At 38.0% G+C, this 13,537-nt stretch overlaps 1 protein-coding gene across 2 annotated transcripts in view; it reads right to left on the bottom strand.

The window, feature by feature from the left end:
- Positions 1–447: 447 nt before the first annotated feature.
- LOC122806711 (transcription factor HES-1-like) overlaps positions 448–13,537 on the bottom strand; it is a 78,408-nt gene continuing 65,318 nt past the window's right edge. For both annotated transcript variants that reach the window (XM_044077351.1, XM_044077352.1), the window contains exon 4: positions 448–1,928. In XM_044077351.1, coding sequence (XP_043933286.1) covers positions 1,471–1,928 — 458 coding nt within the window. In that variant the 3' untranslated portion in view covers positions 448–1,470. The remainder of the gene's footprint in view (positions 1,929–13,537) is intronic.

The following is a 13,537-nucleotide window of genomic DNA, read 5'->3' as shown; positions in this document are numbered from 1 at the left end:
TCTTTAGCTGATAGATGGCAGATAAGCGCTCATGACAACAATTCTACCTACGGTTCATCCGTAAAAATGTTAGTACCTCAATGAGGAGCACATTTGTCTTTGATGTTAAGAAAATCGGAAGGCTTGGGTTCTATCCCTACACCAGACAATTACTTTAATGTTCTAACAACACTGACTCTGCAGTGCATTGTAAGGGAGGGTACAGTGCTGAGATGGTATTTCAGGTAGAAGTAAATGATCCCATGGTATTTTATCACAAAGAACAGCAAAACTTTTCTTGGCCAACCAACCTGACCTCAGGTGTTCGCTGAAAATAGGTGATGCTTGATGGAATAAATATGGCCAGCACAAAGTAAATAAATAAAATAACATTCAAGACTCTTTCACATTATTAAAAATGTACTTCAGTATTTTAGTGAAATTGTTTTATTATTTTGGTATCACCTGTATTCAAAACAATGTCACTGCATCTCGTGTGTCAGGATGACTAGCACGGTCAGTCGCAAGCTTTTTGTCCTATATAACACAAACATTTTCATTAAAACCATTTGTCTCAGAGTACATAAGTACATCTCTTGCTATGTTTACATGCTGTTGTTTAGAAAGAAGCAGATGTCAATCTAAAGCAGGACTCATTGTTTACAACATGAAAAATGACAGATTTTTACTATCTGCCATGAGATAAGTGCATATCTTATACTTCCTTCCACTGTCAGAAGTGAAACTTGCTTAAGGAGGACTGTAAACTAACTCAAGGAAAAACATTTACTGAGGTACTAAAGTCTCCTTCACTAAAAATACATTGGGTTTCTCACACTTGGTGCCAGCATTTCCTACCACTGGCATCCAGAGCATTGCCATTCACCCTGGACTGCGTAGGAGAAGGCTAGCTCTGGTGATAATGTTGTTACCAGGCATGTGATAGCTTGGTTTATGACCACGAAGAGCACATTAAGGTGAATTAGGAAGTAGATATGTTTGAACAGAGTCTGTGGAGGTGTGGACATTGCCAGTTAAGAACGAGAGAAATACAAATTTTAAACAGAATGTTTAAAATGACAGACATTTATCAGTGACCTACTGGGTTACCCAGAACTAGCTAAATGTGTTCTTACTGTTATCCACAAAATGTGCCACAATCTTGAGGGTATTACTTAATTCTTTTTTTGTGTGGTTAGAGGTCTGCAAAATGAAATTACCCCTGCAATTATACCATACAAAATAGACATCTTCAAGTACAGAATGTTTAGACATAATCACTAGTTTTCTTCGGTCTAGCAGTTTGATACTTCATCACCATATGGTGCTCCTCTTCTGTCTTATACTACTAGACTTTATGGCTGTTTGAAATGTCCACCAATATGAGTGTCTGATATGTCATATAACCAAGTAATGAAACAGTTTTAATGCACATCCTTGTGGTATGTCACTTGTTATATATCCCATCCATCACTTGAAAGTTGTTTTGTGTTACCAAGGCCTCCACATACTGGTTTCTGTTGGTGGTAGAAACTGCTGGCTAGGAAATGACTCAGCAATGGTACTGACTGCAGTTGTTGGCATTCCTGAAGAGACAAAGGGCTCATCCCTGTTTGTTGCCCTGGTGTTCTGCTGATCTTGGGGGAGCCTGGAGCTGGATGTCAGCAGCAATGATTCTGTGCTGCAACCAGTAACTGATGCTTCTGTGGTCATTGAAGCTGTAGGCTGGCACTGCAATGGCTGGAACACTGGGGCACTAGAGCTTGTAGCTACTGGGCAGGTCTCACTACTGGTCTGGGGCAGTGACTGGAGTAAGTGATTGAGCAGACCTGAAGTGGTGCTCTTTTCCATGCTTTGACAGCTGAGAAGCAGACCATGGACTTCATGCATGCACTGGATATAACCACTGCTGTACCTTTGCTGTGCCTCAAAATTTTGTCTGGTGTCAGCTGTAAAAAAGCAAAACAAAAACATTAAACATTAACACCTGAGATATCTGCAGATATGCTTTATAACTGGCAGCCTAAAATCCCACAAATTCAGTACAGAGATCACGAGAAATATTTTTACCAAAGTTGATACAATTGGTTAGCAGTAGCACTTTCAGTATTATGGTTATGATGAGGAGTTTGTGCTTGCAGTTAATAGCACTGGGGAGAAAACAGAAACATCTATTACAGCCTTTGTAACCTCTACAGAATGACTTTTACCAGACAGAGAACAAGTACCTCACTGGATCATGAGATGCTTTGCAGAAGGGAGCCACTGTAATTTGCAGTATGAGGCTAATAACCAAGTTCCTACACCACCACATCTCACCATTAGGGGAAGGAAGGGGTAAGTTTCTGTACATCTGCAACTCAATACTTAAGGGAGAAAAGAAAGGAACAAGCTTCTGCAACACTGCACCTCAATACATAGGGAAGGAAGGACCAGGTTTCTGCACCACCACACCTCAAAACTACAAGTTCCCACACCACCACTCCTTAGCACTGAGGAAGAAAAGATCCAGGTTCCTGTAGCAATACATCTCAGCATTGGGGAAACGAAGGGTTATACATACCTCAGCTACATGTAATGGTGAATATATATCATAGCTAAAGAACAGGGAAGCATGCATAATTCAGGTACAGGGAGAGGGAGCATACATACTTCGGCAATGGTAAAGTGAAACATGTATGCCTAGGGATGTAGCAGGAATCTCCACATCATACACACAGCCTCACACATTGCATCCCCCAACTACCTTGTATTTAAAAAATGTACACATCTGTCCAAGTGCTGGATCAGTGTGCTCAATGAAATGTGTTTGCCCCAGAACCACATTTGTTCTTAGATAAGTAATCCTTTTAAATTTATTGTAAAAAAATATATATATATATGTTTGTGGGCAATAATTTAAGTTAGAGAGTTATAGATATCTACTGGCCTCTGTAAGTTTACTATACACAGTTATAGATCTATTTAGGCCTCCATAATAAATAATATTACAGAATGTTGCTCAGATAATTGTACTATGACAGTCTTACTAAATAATAAAAAAGCTACCTAATCAGAGATGCACCATGCAAGTGTTTCCTTGCTTGTAAAATTCCTTAGAGAATGAGCAAACTGTACATCATGAACGTTCTCCAGAAGGGTATTAATGTACAAGTAATGCCCACTGAAAAACGAGTCCACCACTTCATGGCAGCATATCAAGCCGCTATGGAGCTCGGACTGAAAAAAAAAAAACGGCAGCCATTATTTTACACTTGCTAAGCAGCGCTTCTGCTGTTTAGCAATTGTAAAATGTAACAAAAGTAAAGTAACATAAAAAAAATGTGTGTATGTGTTTATGACTGTATGTGAGAGTGTATGTGTGATTGAGTGTGAGAGAGAGAGAGACATCGGTCGAGCTACTATTTTACATTCGCAAAGCAGTGCTTTTGCTGTTTAGTGGGTGTAAAATAAAAATAATGCCCGCGTGTGTGTGTGTGAGTGTATGCATGTATGAAAGTGAGAGAGAGATCAAAAATAAATGAATCAGAAAAAAGTGTGTGTGTGTGTGTGTGTGTGTGTGTGTGTATATGTTTCTGTTGTTGTCTGCTTGTGTGAGTGAATGCATGCATGAAAGCAGAACAGGGAGTGTGTGTGTGTGTGTGTGTGTGTGTGTGTGTGTGTGTGTGTGTGTGTGTGTGTGTGTGTGTGTGTGTGTGTGTGTGTGTGTGTGTGTGTGAGTGTGATGACTACTCGTAGCAGCACCACCATGAAAGAGGTTTGCATACCACTTCACCTTTCAACTGAAGAAATCTGGGTAAAGCCTAAAATAAAGAGGGAACAAAGGCTCTAAAATAAAAACATATTTTAATTATTGCTCTTAAAAAAGAAGCTTCATAACACCCCTTGGTGGGCGTTAATTACACATTAACACACACCCTGTCAGGCATTATTTCTTGCTTAATCACTCCACCAATGTTTTGCTTAAAACCTAAGTCCTGCATCTAATACACTTAGTTTCCTACTGCAGAGTGACTCACCCATTTCTCACACCACATTCCCTTACCTCCAGTCTGTACTTTTTACTCTCTCTGCTCTCCCCTGTTCCACCTTCCTTCTCAGGGTGACAATGATTTACTGTGACTATCTCATAATTCAATTTTCCCATTGTATTTTGAAATGGTAAAATAAATAAACAAAACCTTACCTTAATGGAAATTACTCTATTTTTATTTTTACTTTTGCCTTTATTGTGTCTGACTGACTCCTTATACAACTGTTTACACTGGATACTTTATCCTGCATTGTATTTAGTTGGTACATAAATACTGTTTATGATGAGGTTGTACTAGTTTTCATTATATCTCCTAAATTTGAAGCATACTTGCCTTTAATGCTGACTAAGCCTCAGTGGTGCAGCGGTAGCATTGTTGCCTCACAGAAAGAGGTTTTCCTGTTCGATTCTCAGCTGGAGCGCCTTCTGTGTGGAGCCTGCATGTCTTCCCCGCGGTCAACTGGCATTCAAAAGACATGTGTGAATAGGCGTGCCTTCATTGAAGGTTGGCCGTCGGGCTGGCACCTCGGCACCGTAAAAATCTACTGCCAATCATTAGCGGACCAGAGTTCCACTGTGGCAACCCCTAACTGGGAAAAGCTGAAAGAAGAATAAACTTGCCTTGCCTTTAATGCTGAAAGATCAGAAGACTGTGGGTTTTATTCCCACACCAGGTAATTGGGATTCATTCTCCAGTATTGGCACTGTAGTCTGTTGAGGGGTACATTCCTGAGTGTACTACGTTTTGTTTCAGGGGAGACTTTAAAGCAAGGTCCAATCTGCCTGAATTGGTGATAAGTCCATTGATCAGATTGATGTAAAAGATCCCATGGCACTTATTAACAAAAAAAAAAAAAAACTAAGATAATTTTCCTGGTGCTCTTGCCAAATTTCCTGTTGTCAGTATGAAAACCACATTAAGTCTCCTCTGAAACAAGGCCCCACTCAGCAAAGTCTAAACAAATACATAAGTAAATGTCTAAGTAAGTGATCCTATCCGATCAGTGTTCTACCCCAGGTTAACAAAGATGTATAAATAGTCAGTTGGGTATAGACAGCATGCCTAGTTACACTCTTGTGTATGTAATGACGTTAGGAGACAGGACCAAGATGCATACCTAAACTTTAAAATGAAGGGGAACATACATATCTTAGTTTTGGGGCAGGAGGCACACACACCTCCAGCACTGAGTAAGAAAGCTACAATAAAATTGTTGTAGGCAAGGGAGTATACATACCTCACCTTTGTGTGAAGTAGCATATATATTTCATATGCATAGGAATAACATTGGACCATTCTCTTTCCATGAAAAGGCATACCGAGTGATAATGTTCTTCCATGATGGCTATACACTAATGACTCCAGCTTTCTCAATGTAAAAGGAAAAATTGAGAAAAAGGGGTGCCATTGAAATTTTTTTTTTTTTGGGAGGGGGATAAAATTTAGTTACTGGCTAGTAACTACAGTGCCTGGACACCAGCAAAATAGAAATTTGGAAAACCTGAAAGAAAATCAACAAGAAAAGGTGAAAATAAAACATTGTCTGAGAAGGAGTTTGCAGCTGTACAGCAAAAACAGTTCAAGAAATGGCTTCTAGTAATTTAGAAAAAAAAATAAATCAGATGATTAAAATAAATGAAATATTGAAGGAATAAGTCATCTCAAATAACAAAAGGCTAGATAAAAATAAAAGAAGCTTTAACTAGCTATTCAAATGAAGTGATAAAACTGCAAAAATCAGATGTTGAAATGAATAAAAATCTAATAAGAGCTGTTTGAAAAAACAATATAAGAACTGTTTGTTAAAATAATAGAGTTACAAGACAGAGCACACACAGGCAAACTGAGATTTCCTGCTGCACCACAGAAATAAGAAGGATGTATTGATTTTATGAAAGCACAGAATTAAGCAATTAAACTGGTGTTTAGTAGCAGGATTTGTTAATTGAAGGGGCACATTAAATGTATGCTCCAACCCTGACCATGAGAAAACAGCCAATATTAGTAAAGGTGCAATCATACCAGCAGGAAGAGTTGATCCTGACAAAACTGTGGCAGAAGGGCAAAGTACTAATAATTGGAGACAGCAGAGTGTTTGTAGAAAATTATTATTCACTGTACACCAGGCAGAAGAGAAGCAAATTTCTTTCCACTTTTGGCAAAGACTTTGCCAGTGAAACCTGTTCCAATGTTCTAAAGGAAAATGTTTGAGAAACAGAAAAAAAGCACTAGAGTTGAATAGAAGAATCAGAAATACTTTGGACTTGAACCAGAGTCTGGTGTTGGGAGACAGAGATGAACAGTAAGAAGACTAGAAACACTGAAATTATTGAATACATGGGAGACTTTAAAGTATGAAGCACATTTGTGAAACTTGGCTTTGCAAGAAAAAGAGGCTGAAAAAGATTGGACTTCTGTTGTCTTTGTTAAACTTGTGGGTAGACTGCAAAACATATACCCCACTTTATGTCCTTAATGTTTAGAAGGACAGAATAAAGGGAAACAAGTAACTGTAAGTTAATCAATTTTTGTTCCTATTAACATTCGTATAAAACATTTCATGATATAAACTGCACGTTTATACAATTTGTTTCCTTTTATATAACTGTAACACATACGAGGGTGAATGTCTAGATTAATGCCCTTGGCTTAAGCTGTAAATAAGTGTTTTATGTAAGCAAGAAGGTTTTAAAATAATAAGGCAAAAATGAAAGCTGTGAAAAATGCACAGTAAATCAGTTTTGTGTAGTGTGTAGTTGGGTGTATTTTAAATGGGGGGGGGGTCTTTTCAGTGACTTTTGTATGAGTTAAAATATTAAAGTAAACAAGTAATTTTTAGTTGGAAGAAAAATAGGCTTTACGGTATAACAAAGAGAAGAAAGTCAGACAAAAGCAAGTGTTAATATGCTATGATCCTGAGCTGCTGGGTTGGGGGTAGGGTGGGGTGCAAAAGTGTGATATTATATGTAGAATAACAATATTTTCTCTTGGATAGTAAAAAGGGGAAATGTAACTGTATGTAAAATAATTTTTGTTCTTCTTAGTATCTGTATACAACATTTCATAAAATAAACTTCATGTTAAATATAGTAAAACAGTTTTGTGCACTGTGTAGTCAAGTGTAGGTTAACTGGGGGGTAGTCTTTTTAGCGACATTTGTATATGTTAAAGATGTTAAAGTAAACAACTACTGATTTAGTTGTAAGAAATATAGGCTTTACAGCATAACAAGAGAAGAAAGTCTGGACAAAAGCAAGTTTAATGTTAGTGTGCCGTGATCTTGGCCTGTTGGGGTGGGGGTAGGGTAGGGTGTAAAAGTGCACTGATTATATTATCTGTAAAATAAAATTATTTTCTCTTATTTTTACAAGGGTGAATGTCTCCATTAATGCCATTGGCTTAATCTATAAATAAGTGTTTTATGTAAGCAACAAGGCTTTAAAAATAACACAAAACGATGAAAGACATGCAAAATGTTAGGTTTCTTACATCTGCAAAGATATTAGCTTGTTTTTTTTTTCCCCTATTAATGAATGTTCACTGGGAATCAAAAAGTATGCAGCTGAAAACAGCTGTATATTTTGTTCTGAGTGAACTTTACAAAGATTTACTACTGAGTACTTTTCCATTGAGATGAGCTGTCTGCAAGTGCAAGGAATTAATCTTTTTATTTTTAACACCTTTATTAAAATATTACTTAAGATGTAGGCAAACATACATTTACATAAAATAAAACAAACATATTAACATGTTCCCAATTACGTATATTATACATCTCATATGTTCTGTTTTATAACTATCATCAGTCCAACATTACATAAATTGCTCACTTCTTGCCTTCCCTTAAACCACACTCCTCCTCCAGATCATCATTCTGCATGTATTGTTCCCAGAATTTCTATTTATATGTAATTTGTTCCTAACCCTTTTCTAAAAATCCTACTTGCACTTCTTTAATCTCTGTTACAGTACTCAGCACTTCAAACACAGATGGTTTAGACTTTGATTTCCATTCTCTAGCAATCGCTTTTTTTTTGGCAACCGCCAGAATTAAACTCAACAAGGCCTTACTATGTCTAGACAATTCAGATCCTGTGTTCCAGCTCAAAAGAATTATTTGCTTAGTTACACCCAGTTGCTCATCCATTTTTCTGACAGAGTACTCTGGATGGAATTTTTGAAGTCTGCCAACTCATTACACTCCAAAAACATATGTTCTCAGTTACTTCTTTCCCCATCACACATCCAACATTTGCTAGCTACCTGAGGAAGAATTCTTTAGAGTCTGCTTGGGGTATAAAATACCTATGCAAATACTTCCAAAAATCTGAATACTAAATATTCTAGATCTTGTTGCATACTTGGGAGACATACATAAATCCTCCCTTGTAGATTGCTTATCTAATCTCTCTTCTAAATCTTTTCTAACTTTCTATGACTAATTCCTACAGTTATTGTGCAATATTTTATATGCTCTACTAATTATCCCTTCTTAACAGTAGAGTTTGTTCTAGCTTCAACTAAAAACTCTATCAGGGCAGGTATTTCACCGTGGACCCCCCTATCCCTTTCCCTAAACTCTGATATCATTCCCTGGTAGGAAACACAGTCTCTAGCCTGCAGTGCAAATGGCTTCTTGGCTTCTTTTCATTCTGTTACCCTTCCCATTTGCTCCCAGTACCTTGGTTCTTTTTTCAGTTTTCTTCAGTAAATTCCAGACCCCTTTTGCCTATTCTCTGCACCCCTAATTGAAGTCATCCCTATTGGCAAAATCTCCTTTCTCCATTCTTGTGCTGGCTTAGTTCTCAAAATATTTTCTACTACTTTATGAATATAACATTCTGTATGGCTGTTGTTATTCTCCTTAAGGATCTGCATCCCAAATCCCGTTCTCTTCTTATTTCTTGAATTTGCTCAAGTTTACTATCGTTTAGTTGAACAACACTTATGTGGATTCCAATATCATGTAATTATATGGACAACTGGTAAAAACACTGAACAACAACCTTCTGAATGCTTAAAAGTGAAAGCACAGAAGTGAGTGGTTCTTGCAAAATCACTGTTCACTTTAATGGTGATTTTAAAGCAACATTCGCCCTGGTTCGAATTTTGAACGTTGTTCTTACCATATTCAACATATGGTAAAAATGGTGTTCACATTTTCAGCCATTTGAGTCAATGAAACGACTCAAAAATTTTGTGGCTTTCAATTAAATGATAGTAAACCATTTCATCATCCCTATCCAGTTTGAATTGCAGCTCTCTGCTTGCATTATGCATGAGCCTTTACTGTGTAGCTTTAAAATATAACTTCAAATCAAGTAATCCTAAACCACCTTTTGGAAAAAAACAACTTATCCTACTTGACCCTTGCCCTCTTCCCCTCCCATATAAATTCCTTCAAGTTTTTATCAATTATTGTCAACAATTTCTCCTCTGATTGATAAAAATATACCTGACCTGTATATAAAACTAAAGGAACTAAAAACATTTTCCCCGCTTGTATCTTGTTATCCATATCCATAAACAAGAGCTTCCAGCTTCTCTATTTTTGTATTAACTTTTATTTAGTCTGTTCCAACATATCTTTAGCTGCCATAACAGAAGCCATTTTTAATCCATACCCCTAAATACTTCATTTTATCGTGTCCCCATAAGTAAGGATATTGTTGAACCAAGTCATTTATGGGTACATAATTTAGAGATATAGCCTTCATTTTCAGGGTTACCACCTGACCCTCTTTGTGAGGGACAGTCCCTCTTTGGGCAGTTGTGTCCTGTGAAAAAAACTAAAAAAATGGCAAATGTCCTGAGATATTAGGACAAAAAATGTTTCATCAGTGTTCTTTAATAGTCGCATAATAGTTATTTTGTATCTGAAACACCTAAATGTTATATGAAATAGCATAACCAACTCAAATGCTACAAGAATAAGCTTTTATTTTGGGGAAAAATGAACCTCCATCAATTTGCCCGAGACATGGGTATGTTTTGCCCTGCAAAATCTCACATTTCTACAAAAAAGTCTCACTTTGGGCATTTGAAAAGGTAGCAATCCTATTCATGTTATCTTCATTAATCTTAATTTTAATATATTTCTGGGTCTTTGTTTTTTCTGATAAGACTCAAGATCTGCAAAAACTACAAGCACTGTTTCTGACTCCCTGCTAGCTATTTTTCCACCCACTTTCCCATTCTTTGATATGCTTTTTAAACTTGATTTTAAGCTGCCCACCCTTACTATAGGTTGACCTTTATAAGTTTTTCCCTTTCTACACTGATGTTCATATCTTGAATTATTTATTTGCCTTTCTTCATGCTTATTTTGAAAAAAAAAAGAATTTTGCCTCTCACTGTCTGTTCTACTGATTTACTTGCTCTGAATTCATTATCTAGCTAGCTGTTGGATAATGTAGTGCATTTTTAACAGTATAGCAATCACTTTTCTGTGTTTTTACATCAAAAGGGCAATGTATTTTCCATTTAGTGGCAGTGAGTGGTAGCTTGGTTTGAAGTCTGGGAAACACTAAAGATTCCTGTATGTAGTTGTTTTATTGGCTGGAGGGATTATATATCACCTTACCTTGTTTAATTGCCTTTATAAATTCTGCACAATTGAGTGGCTCTTGGCTCATTTTTACAAAGCAAAGTACTTTTATTGAATAGTCACACTTTTATAAACTGTTTAAAGACATTGCTGTATATGTATCTTTAAGTTTGACTGTGGTAGCATTTTACTCAGGACACACTTTTACTGTGCTTTTAAATTAGGATGACTGGGATCTAGTGGTAGTAGGTGTTTACCTGGTCTATCTGAGTTGAGAAACACACAAAAGGGCTCTAAGTGTGGTTGTTTTACTGGCCAGAGTGCTCAGTAGTCAGTTTTCTGTATTTCCACTGTGGGTATAAATTTGGCACATTTGCATGGAGCTGTGCCAATGCTCTGTTCAGACACAAACATCTGGAAACATTGCTTATTTTCATTATACTGTGAAAGTTACTGTGCTAGTTACCTTAACATAGCACCCAGGATTATTGCTACTCAGAGAGCATCTGATTTGGTGCTGGGAAACATTGCTGGTTAGGTTAGCTGCAGAGTACACCAAGGAAACACCCTTCCCTCATTCAGTTACAAACACCCTCCACTCCTGTCCTTTCAAATACACATTAGGACCTGCAACCATGGATGGGCACTTTCCTGCAATCTCTGCATCCAGCTTGATGGACATGGGCATTCTGAGGCAATGTAAAAATTTCCTTATGTACACTAACAAACCAAATACAGTATGTGAGAGATGTAGTTACACACTGACACTGGGGCTAGACTCTCACTTACAGGCACAAAAAGCAACAAACAGGTTGTCAGCGAGTCAAACACATCACTCACTGCACTTGTAAAGGACCATTCACATAGACCTATATATGTGGAGGATCTCACATGTAACCTACGCAAATCTCTCAGGCCTCTCAGGCACAGTCCTCAGAAACTTTGCGTGTACACAAACATCACAACACATAAAGCTACAGCTCATCGTGCCTCAGCTATAAAGCCCATAAGGCGAAACACTCTACAACCCAAAATTCTGATCATAGGAGATTCCAGTGTGAAACATACAGATGTCCCTCTTACCAGGCTGGATAAGGGAAAGATTACAGTTAGTTACCTGTCAGGGGTCTGGATTTGCCAAATAATGCAAGCGTTCAGGTCACTTACCTTTAAGTACCACTATGACTCAGTCATAGTCCATGTGGGTGTGACTGACTTAAGATGTACCTCCTTGGTTTATGTGAAGAAAGACATGATTGAGCTCTCAGAATATGTGTTACAGGCAGGTATGATCCTAACATTGATCAGCATTCCACCATCTCCAAGGATGATGCCACAATACTAGCGGAAAATTATCAACTTTAACAGTTGGCTTAGCTACTGGTGTCATTCCAAAGGGGTCGAATACTTGTCAGCCTGGGAGGACATGGTTGACAGGCCATGCTGCTTTGCCAGGGATGGTCTTCGCCTGTCATCTCTGGGCTTTCAGATATTGGCCAAAACATTATCCACCCCAGCTGTGCCTATTTTAGGCATTGCCAAACAGACAAACCTTCCAACATAACAAAAGCTACTCAGGACAAGCTAAAGATGTTACTGGTCAATGCTAGAAGCCTCAAAAAAGAAACTGCACTTCCTGGAAACTCTCCTCACCCTGGAGAATGCTGACAACTGTTCAGTTACTGAAACAATGTTCAAAGCCATGGAAAGCACTCCAGTAGTGCATGGCTATAATTCCTTTCATACATTCCAACCACCCACTGAAAATGAAATAGCAAAAAGGCAGAGGTGTATCTATCCACATAAAGGATAACCACATCTCAAGGCTGGTCAAACAATATCAAATGCTTGAGCTACTCCATGTCCAACTAACCATGACAAAAATCCATTACCATATTCTTGCTAGCTACCAGTCCCCCACCATGAACCAGGAAACCCAGACATCATACCCAAATTTACTAGAATCACTCATCATCCAGCAAAATACCATACTCATGGGTGACTTTAATTATACCTCCATTAATTGGGAGGCATGCATAACCACTAACATGCAGGCCCAATGATTTCTTGACTTTGTAACTTCAAGTGCCTTGGAGCAGCTACTCTGCCCTCCCACTAGGGGAAGAAATATCCTAGATCTGGTACTGACAAATATGGGAGGGTTCTGCCCTCCTAGTATGATCAGATCACTGGTAACATCAGATCACAAAGTGGTCTCCCTTGAAATAAAAGTAAATCTAGTCCCTCCACCTAACTCCAAACACTTTAAGAACTTTAATTACTCCCTACTAAGGGAAGACTCAGCTAGTTTTCAAGCTAACTCAAATCCAGAAAACACAGAAACCGATGCAGAGGCACACATAAAAATACCTTTGTAACCATAGAAACAACTGCATTGAAACGACAGTGCCACACCAAAATAAACCCAGGTCAATCCGTAAAAACAAGCCACCCTGGTGGACCTCTGGTACTGACAGGTTGTACAACAAAAGAAAGAAAATCCTGAATCTTGTCAAAAAGTAAGAGGGAATAAAAAAAAGAAGTAAGAGGGAATAAAAAAAAAAAGAAGTAAGAGGGAATAAAAAAAAGAAGTAAGAGGGAATGTGCACAACAGAGCAAAAAGTCCCTCATTGGTCTGAACAAGCAAATCAAGGAACTAGTCAAGTCTCTGAAAGCAGACTTTGAGGTAAAAATAGCCCCCAAAGCTAAGGATAATCATACTGTAATTTCAGCTATGTCTGCAATCTTAAGGGCAACACCCAAGAATGTGCGGAATTAGTTGTAGATGGCAACACCTATACTCAGCTGGAAGATATAGCAAATCTGCTGGCCAACAAATTCAGCTCAAAAGTCACCTCTGGTTCTCCCGCAAGAAATAACCCCCACCACTCATCTGCCAATTATCGCCAAAGAACAGTTTGCCACTGCGGTCTCTAAAGGTAAAAATACGTCTTCACTGGGGTCTGACAATATACCA

This window comes from Protopterus annectens, chromosome 7.part0 (genome assembly GCF_019279795.1).
Source record: "Protopterus annectens isolate FY-2018-M chromosome 7.part0, PAN1.0, whole genome shotgun sequence".
NCBI classification, from domain to species: Eukaryota; Metazoa; Chordata; order Ceratodontiformes; family Protopteridae; genus Protopterus; species Protopterus annectens.
Note: the sequence above shows the minus strand (reverse complement) of the source record. Positions and strands in the feature narration are given on the sequence as shown.